The sequence below is a fragment of the Toxotes jaculatrix genome, chromosome 6, assembly GCF_017976425.1.
Source record: "Toxotes jaculatrix isolate fToxJac2 chromosome 6, fToxJac2.pri, whole genome shotgun sequence".
NCBI classification, from domain to species: domain Eukaryota; kingdom Metazoa; phylum Chordata; class Actinopteri; family Toxotidae; genus Toxotes; species Toxotes jaculatrix.
Genome location: NC_054399.1, coordinates 6,268,289 through 6,281,465, shown reverse-complemented (window position 1 = coordinate 6,281,465; position 13,177 = coordinate 6,268,289). Strand labels below are relative to the sequence as shown.

At 41.3% G+C, this 13,177-nt stretch overlaps 1 protein-coding gene across 2 annotated transcripts; it reads right to left on the bottom strand.

Moving 5' to 3' along the window:
- Positions 1-7,340: 7,340 nt before the first annotated feature.
- fstl3 (follistatin-like 3 (secreted glycoprotein)) lies at positions 7,341-12,173 on the bottom strand. Of its 2 annotated transcripts, none has more exons than XM_041040843.1 (5): positions 11,966-12,173; positions 11,279-11,464; positions 9,226-9,441; positions 8,877-9,104; positions 7,341-8,797 (listed from the first exon to the last, which is right to left on the bottom strand). In XM_041040843.1, exons 1-5 carry the CDS (start codon positions 12,033-12,035, stop codon positions 8,715-8,717), a joined length of 783 nt encoding a protein of 260 aa, XP_040896777.1. In that variant the 5' UTR covers positions 12,036-12,173; the 3' UTR covers positions 7,341-8,714. The 2 variants fall into 2 exon arrangements, with proteins under 2 accessions (XP_040896777.1, XP_040896778.1); XM_041040844.1 differs by having other exon boundaries at positions 7,341-8,767.
- Positions 12,174-13,177: the final 1,004 nt, after the last annotated feature.

Sequence of the window (13,177 nt, the reverse complement as noted above, 5' to 3'; positions counted from 1 at the left end):
CTCCAGGAAAGTAAAGAACTGGAGACCTGAATAATGTGATACCCCCAACAAATCAGTATCACGTACCACCACACTGTGTCTCCACTGAACTTGGGTCTTATCCCTGCAGGTTCAGCCCCCCTGCCCTGTTCTCTCTGTTTGCATGAAAACCAGAGGTGTGTTTTTGCAATTCGGCATAGCGTTAGATTTATTTTGACACATAACTTTTCCATTGGATTCCTGTCAACCACCTCTTGAGCCCAACGGGCTTAAACTATAAGTGTTTAAAAGTTGTGTAGCATCTGTTTTTGAGCATCACATCTTGTCAAGAGTGGATTTGTATTTTGTCCTTGATTATTTGACAGGAGTTGTTGGAAGCATTTTATCAAGTGTCAAATCGGAGACAGAAAACGGTAAATAAGTAGCCTCTCACACGGGAAAGACATTGTCTCGTTTTATGTGAACACAACCAAGTTGTCGCTGGAGGCTATCTGGCGGCACTGAGATAGCAGTGAAGGTCTCAGAGATTACTTGGTTACATAAGATCTGGGGTGGAGGGGGCGATGATTAATTTTATTTTGTTTCCAATTTTGTTTTTATTTTCAAAGTTGTAAATTAAAAAATCCTCAATTTTTTTTTCACAGGTATTCTTAATGAGATTACCATAACTCCAGATTGACAGCTATAAACATGTCACACAAGTCTGGAGTACCTCCAGTGCTTGGCACAACATGTGGAGAGTAAGTAGGAGTTCCCACCCGACTGCCCGCCAGCCAATCACATCTCTCAAACCGTCTGGCCTGATCTTTATGAACGAATGTCCAGTTTCAGAGAGTATCTCTGGATGCAACCAGCTCCTGTGGTGTTTTATGGGTGTACTGTTTTGATAGAAAAACATGTGGAAATAGCCATACAACTACGTTGTATCCAATATCAGCCATACAGCCAACACACTGCTCCATATCAGTATTATGCAGAACACTTTTTTTCTGTTTCATGTGTAGTAAACAACTGCAAAATTTCAGAGAACCAATGGCTTAATTTTCCAACCTGCAACGCACAAGATGGATATGATTAGTTACAATCAGACTGGATGTTTCTGCACAGCAGAGCTCACAATGTAACCTAGTTAGGTCCTAATGTCCTAATGTGTTGTGTCTGATGTGACCATGTGGGAGCAGGAAAGACACGGCTGTCCCATGGGCTGAGATTAGAGAGGGTCTGATAGCACTGAGGTTTGCTATGTCTGCCTGGCTGAGGTAAGCTATTGTCTCTCTGTGCCCAGTGCGTCAACGCCATCGCAGTCGAATGCTCATTGTAGCAATGCAGTCTGGGGAGTGAGTGACTGTGGGTCAGAGACAGGTCATGTGAGCAGCAGAAAACCACTCTACCCAAACCGAGTGACCTTCCACGTCATGTAGTTTTAGGTCACTACTAGTCTGGATTTAGGCTATGCTGACCAAAAAACACATTATTCTGCAAGTGACCTGCACTGCATGTAAGGAAGTGCAAATATATTGGGTGTTTTCATTCTGTGGATTGAAAAACCGATCACGTGCTGTAGAACACTGCAAGTGGTGGAAGCAACTAACTGTATTTCTTCCTGCCTTTGTATATTAGCAGTTTTTAAACCGCACATGCGTGTTTATGCACATGCACGAATACATCCATGTACAGTGGCTTAGCCAATAGGATAAGTGCTGTTTTCTAAGCCTACTTTTTACAGTTTAATTTCTATTACGCTCTAAGAGGCAATAAAGTGTTGCAGCCAAGGCAGCAGACAGATATGCTGCAAGGGACACTGCTGCTTTTGTCACTCCATAGAGTTTTTCCAGACACTCCAGCCGGGATTGCCCCACACAGTCCCTTTGGGCCCCCGAATCACACTCACATACACACATAAACACTCACATAGACACACACTCAGCAATAACAGCCGCCTGCTGGAACTTCCTGGGCCTCTTAGTCATGCGTCACTTGTTTTCAGTCCCACCCATCGAAGACTCTGTCTCCTCCAGACACACTCTGTCTGACGCCATGTGTCACAAGACCTGTGCATCAGACACACTCCCACACACACACACACACACACACACACACACACACACACATCGTAAGATCCCTGGACAAACAGCAAGAAGGCTGTGAAGATCAACATTAGTGATGGACAAAGCTGTCTTTAAAAAAATAAACCTAACACATCCGTGAACATGTATATGTTCATATCTGAACACAGCAGGTATCCCTTCTGTTCTGTGCTGTGTTTTTCCGCTCTGCTTGTGTTCCAGAACAAAATCCCTCGGTACTGCATTGGTACACAAGTGTTTGAGATTACATCACTGAGCAGCTAACAAAATATAGATGTTGCTAGAGGAACATATGTGCACAATTAGCCGCCTAGTTTAAACCATCTTTGTTGTAGAGGAGTGTTTGTGGTCACTCACTGCAGATGTTTCAGCAGTTCAGTTTGACTTTATCTATTTTTATTGAACCATTGTTTCATTAAATTGTGGTAATATGTCCTGATCATGTTCACTCTATCAGTGCCTCTTTGTGTTTACTAAGCTTACATGGTGATTTTTAGTCCTAAATACTTTTTAACCATGCCAACAATGATGCTCTAGGAATGACAACTTCCGCCACTTTTGTTTGGACTGAAATATCTTGACAACTATTGAATAGACTGGCACACAATTTTGTACAGACATTCATGGTCCCCACAGGATGAAACCTACTGACTTAGTTGGTTCCCTGACTTTTCCTCTAGCACCACTGTGAGATTTACTTTGGCTTTTTTTTTTAAATAAAATGTCTCAAAAACTAATGGATGGACTATCATAAAATTTGCTACAGATATTTGTGTTCCTCATAGGAAGAATCGTAAAAGGTCTGGTAACCCCTCAACTTTTCATCCAAAGGCCATCATCGGATCAACAATTTAATTTATCTAATACTGGTTTATGACCAAATACCTTCACCTTCATGGAGCCCCTGGCATGACTTTGAGTCTTTTCAAGTGATAAACACTCACTGGTTAGATAAACGTAATTTTGAAGAAAATTTCTGAATGGCCCGAAATTTGTGCATTGTATAAATACAGTATAATTAACAATCAGTCACTAAAACAGAATGATACAATATAGCATGCAGTCAAAGAAAAAACAAGCACTTAAAGTACAAGACACAAATGATAGTATGCTGTTATCTGTTCTACCCAGCAGATTTTATTTAGAAACACCACCCACAAAGCTACACAGGGGACAAGGAGAACTCCCAATGAAAAGAACAAAGCCTATATCATTTCAACAAGAAATTCCCTAGCAGGTGGCTGAGTGTGAAATGAGGACAAAAAGAGACAATTACCAAGTGTTTGTGTGTGTGAGTGGACTGTGTATAAAATTCCCTACTGGAGTATCTGGAGTATTGTTTTTGGCACACACTTTATATTTGTGTATGTGTCAATGGGTGTCTGTTTGTGTGTATGAGAGTATGGGTGTAGATATGTCAGTAGTCCCTCTGTGTGGGTTTCCAGGGTGTGTTGTTGTGTGCATACAGTACGTGCAAGTATCTGCATGTTTGTCTGCATGCATGTTTATGTATGTTCACATGCAGTTGTACGGTGAATCTAGTGGCATCCACAGTCCACACAAAACAACACTGGGGCTTCTAACATTATGCATGGGTGCAGTTACTCCTCTAATCTGAAACTGACCATCAGTCTGTTTATACGATGTGCAGCTCTGTAGTCTGGGGGAATAGATACCATATGGGCCTCTTGAGTTCATTTGTGGTACACTGTCTTACTTCAACAAGCAGAGGATCTCCTAACAGATGATTTAATTAAGTGTGTCCTAATGTCTATTGTAGCTGTTCAACTAAAAGAAGCTGTTGACAATGAGCGGACAAAATCGGATGAAATCTGAACCGTGGAAACTTTTCCACTCTCATCTTTGCTGAATTTGCATGGCATACCTTAACGCATGACAGCAAATTAAATGGTCAACCAACTTTCCATGATAAACAAGCAGGTATCTGGGCCAAGGCTTATAAAAAAGGTATTGCTGTCTTGTTTCTATGTAAGAGCCACCTGAAAAGCTGATGTGAAATTATGGTCATGGCCTGGTAATCTTCCAAGCCTCAAATTGCACAATTGGACTCAATTTGAGTCACTTTTAGGGACTAAATGCAGCACAATTATCACACTTCATTGAGTTTTCAGTTATGTGGCTTGATATTTCAACATGAACTCAAACCGAAGTTAATTCAATGATAATGTCAGTGCCAAGTCCAGGAGGCAGCAATCTCATATATTATTCTTGACTCAAGCACACGTGTTCCCAAACACTTAGAAACCCTCAAGGAGTCTCAGACTGTACCTAAGTGCTCATTGAATACCATAACAAAGTGAATTCATCACAGATTACAATCAATATTTGGTATGTACATATATTTTAACATATTTTACAAAGTTTGCAGTATATTTTGTTGTATTCCCAGTACATTTTGCTTCTGTAAGACCTAGAACATGTGGACCGGACCACACACAGAGCGGAGAAGCCATCCCAGAGGTCACAATGAGGAAGTAAAACAATTCACCAAGAATAATTTGGGACAATTAGCATTTGCACAACTTCCTAGCTCTGCTGATTTGTTGCTGATGATCTGATCCCGACCAGATCACTGACAAACACTGCTCACGTGTAGCAAACCTGCTTGGATTTTCAGTTGTTGCTTAAGGTAGCAATGAGGTAAGATTACTTAGTGGGCTCAGATTTCCACTGCAAAGTTTCTTTGAGCAAATTAACATTTAGTTTTGTTGCCAGGTACAAGTGATGGACCTTCTTCTTAAAGCAGTGTCCTTTTCCTGACATCCACCCTGAGGCTCTGAAAGCATGAACATTACCTTTAATAGTTTAATAGTTTCATTTTCCTCTATTAAAAACCAACATCCGGTTGGTCGTGTGTTTCGTCTCAATAAAATGTACATTATATTAGACAAGAGATTGTAAAATGCAAAAAAGTGTTTCCGAGAAATCCATAAAACGTCATCTGTAATGGTATAAATGGCAAGACCGGAGTGTGGGCTCTTGTGTCAGTATAATGATCAATTGTCAGAAGTTAAATATCATGCACATGTGGAAAATTTAAAGACTTGCTGTGCCGCAAAGCAAGTCTGGGAAATAATGTCTGAGGCAGATATATTCTGATGGAGTGATGGATCTGATATCTATTGGTTTCAGCTGTGGGACGGAGCTGTTTACAATCCAGTGGCGCGATCCAGAGAGTGGGTGGTCTCTGAAAACACTCCACAGTGCCTGGTTTCATCACAACATCATTTCAGATCTAAATGTTGGCTGTTAACTTACTGGAAGTAGTATGGCAAGTTGGCGGAAATGATACCATGTGTATGTCGTTGAGAAAGACGCTGGACATTTCAGAGCCGGATGATTACGCATCCCTGAAATGTCAGTGTGGGCGTCACATTATGGCCCCATGTGTTTGAAAGGATATAAACAACTCAGCCAGAGGTTGTGATGTAATGTGCGCGGCTGATCCCATGCTTATTACAGGTGAGCTCTAGCAGGAGAGATGCACCCACCTTCACACCCACACACTCAAACACACAGACAAACACACAGCCACGTTCCAGTGGAAGTGAGGCTCATTGGCAATACCACAAACCATAACTATAGAAAAAAAAAACGATGAAACATGGAGTAAAGTGGGCAGAGAATTCCAGAGCTCTCGTGTTGAGTGTAATTAGAATAGCTCTGAAATGGCTCATAGGTTTACTCCGTGGTCATGTCATTACCACCGTTGGTGTGACAGAGACCCATCTTATCCGACATCAGTCAGAGGGCTGTGCGGTAATGATATACAGCTTGTTTCTGGTGAATGTATTACACAGTCATAATGACAAGAGCAAATGGGATTTTATTTGTCTTCAACAAACACGCACCTCTTGGGACAGTTTGTCCAGATACATGTACCAAAACTGCTGCCTCAACTCATTTTTCACTTGTGTATTTTACTGGAAGACCACAGCCATTTCAACATATGTACCCGAAAATGTGGCAAATGCTTTAATTTAGTGGCTGTTCATTGCAAATTCCTGCGGGGTTGCCACTTACTAAACTATGGCAAGACTATTGGTGAGTTTATTCTGTGGGTCACAGGGGAATTTACAGATGGCTTGCACTCGTAAAGGTATGGGAGTATTTGGCTTAACATACCTCTTACATAATGAGGTGTTTATTAGACAGTAAAGGTTTTTAAGGATTTTCTATGCATTAATCCCAAAAATGAAAAACTAAACTGGGTTGAGTGCCTCATCAGACCAGAGGCTTCCGCTGCCCAGACGAGTCCAGTTGGCCACACTGAGCTCATGTCTGCATGCCTGATGACAAAATCTGACCAACACGTTTGTGTCACAGCACTGGCGTCAAAGTTTCTCAACAAATGTCTTTGGATCATATCAGTCGTACATGATTTTATACACAATATACAGAAAACATTAAAAGATAAATTCAGGAAACAAGCCAAAATTCGGTGTGTTTTATGTGTGGGCACAGCAACAGACCTTCAGTGGCATTGTTATTTGCCTTGTTCGAACTAACAAAACATCTAATTCCATTCCCAGTGTAATAAAAGGGCACTTGGACAGGAATATAAACATCTCCCTAAAGTTGAACCAGATGCTGCTACATGGCGGAGCGCAGGATTTGGAGACGGGAGAGAGAAAGGCAGAAAAACAAGGGAGGTACTTTACACAGGAAAGTGAGTCAGTACCCAGGCCTCAGCACTTCGAAACATTCATTCCTGGGCTCCTTTGCCCTCCATCCCCTTAACCCCTCCCACCCAATTCAGAACAGGGGGATATCCCTGAGGAGACAGGAGAGAAAAGCTGCCCGGCCTGGATTCGATTCTCCAGTGCTTTTCACATGGACCCTTGAGGGGCCTGTCAGAAAGGCGACTCAGCCACCGCACGCACAGGAGAGAAGGTCTAACCACTGCACGGATAGACTGAGTGCCTGGCTGGCTACTGGAACCTGACCCATCATCCTAAAAACCAGCATGAGAGGAACTCTGTCCAGATCCCTTAAGGGTGCAAGTATGATTTTCACTGGAAGTGGCTATGAGTAAGACTGTGACACAGTTTAGAAAAATCCAAATATTATAAAAAGCTTGTCAGACTCAGTTTCACAGTTGAGAATTGTGCGTATTTTTATTAAATGTACTGTATTATATTTCAACCAACATGTGGAGGTGAGCTGAGATATAATCGGAAAAGCAGATTGCAAATCATACTCTATGGCCAAGAATCAACTGTGCTACTCTTCTAAAAGAATGAGGACACACTGTGACAAATATTAAACTTTATGTTGTTTTGAAGTGGCAGTACAAAAATACAAAAATATGTTGATGCATTTATCATTCAGATTTCACAGTAGGTACACAGGTAGGTACACATGAGACTGTTATTTACAGGAGAGTCATTAAAATGTTCCATAATACACTATAAAGATTATTAAAAGTATCCAGACATCTGCTTTGAGTTTAAAGATTAAATCCAATCACTTGGCCATTTGCATTGATGTCTACCAAGTTTACCAGTGTCAACACCGGACAAATTGACTCATCTCGGATGGCAGTATAATCAGGTATGTTCAGTTGGCCTAAATTGCAGTCCTTTCCCAGACAAATTAAATTTTCCTTTCAATCAGACGATGCTAATTACATTTGTCTGTCCAGTAAGTTCTTTCAAAAAAAAAAAAAAAAAAATCCAATCAATTCAAAGCAGCAAAACAGCATTGGAATGAACTAGCATGACCTACAAAAATGCATTTACAAAACAAAGCCAAGTGTTCAACAGAGGAGGTATTGTAGGGGCCTTGGGGTTGTACCAACAGTCTTCTGAGACTACCACAAACACAACCAAACTGTTAATTTTAGTGATCAGCGGGTGGCTGAGAGTTTGGATCAGGATCCAGAGTAAACATGTGGGAGGCGAGAAAGGGAGAGAGACTATACAGGTTTGTTTAGGCTGAACCCCTTCCTCACGTCCCAGACAAAAGCTAGAGTACATACAGTACAGCTGTAGTTGTCTTGTTCTTGTCTGTGGTGGATTGAAATGTCACTGGCAGGCTATGAAGTGGTATCAACTTTCCAAACAAATTAGCGTTGCTTTCCATCAGCTTAAGAGGGAAAACTGTTTGTTTGTGGGAAATGGAGACTGTAAAAACTGTAAAAAGTTGTAAAATGCCAATGCCAGTGGCCGCTATTGTACATATACAATAAACAAAACACAATAAATACATTTTTTTCCATCAGCTTTCCCAAGGATATATGGAGTTGTTACTAAGATAAAAACATAAATAGAGTTTGATACCTTCTCCAATAAATAGTAGTGGTATTCTATTTACAATATGCACACATCTCCCAAAGAGCTCATGAGACATTTCTGTCTCGAGACACATGCTCTCCTCTGCCTCTACCCTCCAAACTAACACAAGATCAACACAAACTGCTCACAGGGGTTTTTGCTGCTCTTTTTGAGGCAGTTACGCCAAAGTGTGTCTTCCAGCCGAGGTCTTCCATGTTAAATGTATCGTCGTTCTGTGTACAAGGGGGAGGGGAAGTGATTGTCAAAAGAAGAGGTCATCACGGGAAGCTAGTGGTGTGACATTTGGAAACCAACTCATCTCTTGAAAAGGGCTGCGTCAGGAATCGCCCGCCTAGACTGCGTTTTCCTCACTGCCTTCGAAATTGTGAGCTTTCCGAGGGGGATCTGTACGAATGACAGACAGCAAAAAAGTACCTGCATCATCATGATTGTTTATATCAGTACAGGTGAAACCAGGTGAAGAAGGAGGTGATGGGTATTTTTGTAGCCTTACTGTTGCAGTGGCCGTAGTGGCGGACTCCTATGGAGCGGCCGAGGAAGCAGGTGGCCCGGCGGAGGTGGCAGGCGCTGGGGTAAGTGATGTTGTCGTTGCCACAGATCGGTTGCTCAGACGGCATGGGTATTGGGCAAGGTGTCGTGCGGCACATGACACAGTGAGCACTGTTGGTCTGGTCGGTCACGCAGGTGTGAGTTCCTGGACACACCACGTTGGAGCATGACTCTGTGCAAGGCACAAAGAAAATAAGATCGTCAGTTAAAGACAATGCCATTATTTAGATTTTGTCCAGAACAGCTCAGTGTGGGAATCTGACAAACTAGATGAATGCATGAACTGTGCTTACTTTTGCACTCTCCTTGGTACATGACCTCCAGGTCTGGGTGTCCCATGCAGCGGGCCATCAGCAGAGTACACTCATCCTTATATGTCTTTCCATCGCTGCCACACACAGCATGCTTCCGGGAAATATGAGAGCAGTCTGGAGAGCACACACACTGAGGCCTTCCCGTCTTCATCTTGCAAACCTTCCCGGGACTGCATCTGACTCCCTCACAAGTCTCTACAAAAGCACAGCGAGTGGTTTCAAATGTGCGTGACCACTGCACAGTGTCAGTGTTATGTTACTGTATTAACAAGTCTGCAGACATCAGGTGACCCACAGGCATTTTCATACAAAACAAGCTTGAAATCTGGGGCTTTCCCAGACAGTAACACGATTTTCACCTTGCACAATATTTACAATAATCACATCTCTTTATTGACCATTACACACAGGGGTGCCTCATCTGGTGGAATGTGAGGCTGATGTGTTTTCATAACAGATCAATGTGTACGGCTGCACCACAGAATGTGCTAAGCTCCTGTAGAGGGATGGAAGGACTCCGAGGTAGACGGAGTTCAAATTGCTGTCAGAGAAGTTTACCAGCTGAGAAACGAGGAAGCCCTGGGCTCTTCTGACACCCCATAATGTCAGAGCTCAGGAGGAACTGTAATCCTACACAATGCCAAGTCAACAGTAGACCATACATACAGGTCTCTTCCCAGGAGTCTTTAGAGATGATGCCTGATCAGCTTTGAGTCCAGAGGATTCTGTAAACAACCACAGACTTATTTCCTGCCTCTACCAGTGCTTCAATATCCTGTTTTATTCCATAGCTCTCCTGGTCTATCTGCTGCTTTCTATCAGTGGCTCTCTTTTTTTTTCTCTAGCAATATGTGGGACATCTGAAAACAAACCTGCAGTCTTAGGATGATATTGGTGTCTTTCTCTGAATTGACAAGCCTTTATTTACGTGACATACCATCATTTTCTTCCCGCAGAATACCAAATGATCAAGATAGTGTTGCACATTATGAGTCCCAGACATTTGGGCATGTGGCAGGCATTTATTCCAGCCTGCAGGAATGTTTTTTTTTTTTTTTTTACTTTTGTTCATGGGAGCAAACAGGGCTCCTTTTTTTAAATAGCTTTGGAAAAAGTTAAAACATAATGAAAGAAGAGAAGACGGAGGAAAAAGGATGGAGGTTCTGATTCTACCAACTTTTGGAAAACTCTTTTTCCATGTGATACAGCTGTTTAGCTTTATGTGAGAATCATTTTTATAAAACTGTAGACTACCTTTGACTGTGGTCTCTCAGCTTATTTCAAGTTTATCTAGATACAACCCACATCTTTGTGTCTCTTAAACCATGTGATGAGGCCAGAAGAAAACCCCGGGCTATGGTTGGGTGTGTTTTCCTAAAAATGACAGTACCTAGATTTTTACTGGAACTTATCAGCATGGAGAAAATCACATATTTGGCCTATGATCACGTAGCGCAAGTGAAAAGAGAATTTATCTGCAAGTGAACCTGAATGAACCTTGCAGAGATTCCAGGGGAGGAAGCGTCTCAGGACAGCCGGGTGGAGTTATGTGGAACGCCTCTCCTCAATCCACGTCTGCATTTTGTTAGTTAGCTACATCAGGAACTCATTGTCTAAATATCTTGATTCACAAATGAAATGGTTCAAATTAACTTTCACTGACTCTCCAGGAGCTACAAGAGTTATTTTCTGTAAAGGAATAGCCAATTTATTCATTATAACTCTGAAATCTTCTGTTTTAAGTTTGTAAATGAAGTCTAAGGAGTGATTAAAACTCCCTGTACTTACCTGAAAAATACCCTCTGACTGTAAGCAACCTGAGTCCAGTCAAATTTTTCAAGTTTATCTGGAATGTTATTGTGGGTTTAAATGTGGGTTTAAAGCATTTTAATACAGCATTTAACTTTAGATGCAGTGACTAATACTATGCCCCGCAGAGATAAATCAAAGCAATGCACAAGAAACCTATTCTTTCAACTTGAGGCACTTGGCCGATTCAACTAATTAGCTTTTTAAATGTTTGTTTGTTTACCTTTGCATGGTTTACAGGAGACAATTCCCAGGAAGCCCAGCAGGCTGACCTCATTCATGGGCAAGCTGGTGTTGGACCACGCTGTGTCCAGGCGGTCCCCGGCACAGCACTCCTCTCTGGTCACCCCTCTCATCAGCACCATGTCGCACCTTTGGTCTTGACTCTGTTGCAGCCAGCACATTCCAGCTAGAAGTAGTGGAATAAATACACACGAAAAACAATTAAATTAACTCTAACTCATATAAAATATATATGTAAAGACATAAAAAGTGTATTAGATATTTCTGAATCGCTGCCTATTGGCCTAACCCTGACATCAGTCAGATTTACCACAACCAGCTAATTCTGAAATAACAGTATTGGGTTTTTTTTTCTATTATAAAAATGCTGATATGTAGCACCTGTCTGCTCGGATGTTTTCACAAGTAGTAAAATTGCATATACATATTTATATGGCTATAGATACAAAGAACATACAAGAGAACAGATAACTAACTTTTTTAGAAAACATTTTTTTAAACAGAGTCAGAAGGCTCAGACGAGGCTGTGGAAACGGTAGAATATAAAAATGAATGCTGGAAAAAAGTCCCTGACTATGATAACCACAAGAAGATTCATGACACTATTTCAAAAGCATGACACACTGTGGTCAAACCTTTTCAAAAAAAACAAAAAAAGTCCACTCACCACTGGCCGGAGTACTCCCGATCTGATACAAAGTGAGAATCACCCCAAAAACAAAAATCAAAAAGCTCATTGTGAACTCTGGTTAGTACAAAACCTTCTTCTGAAAACTTGTCTGAGCAAATATCAGCAAGGCGAAGTGATGTTCCTCTGGCAAACAGAGTGGATCACTCTAACTCAGCTCTGGAAGTAGCCCTCCCTTATGTGAATGAATGTGTTGTGGGTAAGTGATGTCGTTCCCCCTCTGTATAAATATTTAGCCCAGATGGAATTATGCTGCTGGGATGGGCGATCCTCTCAGCCAGTAATAAGCCAGGGCAGGACACAGTTTGACTCTGACTCAATTTTCAGAGTCGGGAAATGATCCATGCCCTCCAGCGCCAGACACCGGGCACTTATATGACCTCACACAACATTTTCACACCTTATTAGACTAATTAAAAGTTAACTAAGTCCTGGAAAAGGACATTTATATTAATTTGTAAATTTATAAAGTTTTAAATTTAAATTATAAGTTTTTTTTCCACAGTCAGTAGTGTTTCTTCATGCAACTTGAATTAATTGCCTGAATTTCCGCTTTGCTTCGTTGTTCAAGTATTTGGGAAAATACTTTATTGCATAATAATCTTTAAATGTGACCTTATGAGAAGCAGTTCAAATCATTTTTTAAAAAATGTGTCTGTTGGGTCTAGGATGTTTTGTATGTGCCGTCTCATCTCCCTCTTTAATGCGGCATAGCTCAGAAGTATTTATTCTCCTCACTATTCATATACTGTTTGATCATGGCAGTTTTCCGTCTATGATTTGATCTACATGGTTTGGGAGGAAGAAGTGGCCTATAGTAGGTACATGCTTATTTCTTATCACTCTATTGTTTTAAAATAATAATCTTTTCAAGTGATGCTATGCAGAAGTAGGAGAGCACAAATGCGACAAAGTGGTTAACTTCTAAGGTTTTTCTAGCCATATTGTGCAAAATCAAATTAACGTCAAGTGCCTAAAAATATCCACGACTCCAACGCTTGAATAAATGAGATCATTTGCCTCTCCAACGTTGTCATACCTCGTTCTGTTGACTGTCTGGGCTTATCAATGAATATTTCACTCTGCAGCTGCATATTTTTGGGCAGTACTGAGAGATGAGGGGAAGAGAGGTTGTGAAGGTGGTCTGCCCTTGAGCAACATATCAAGTTCAATAAACAACACTGTGTTAGA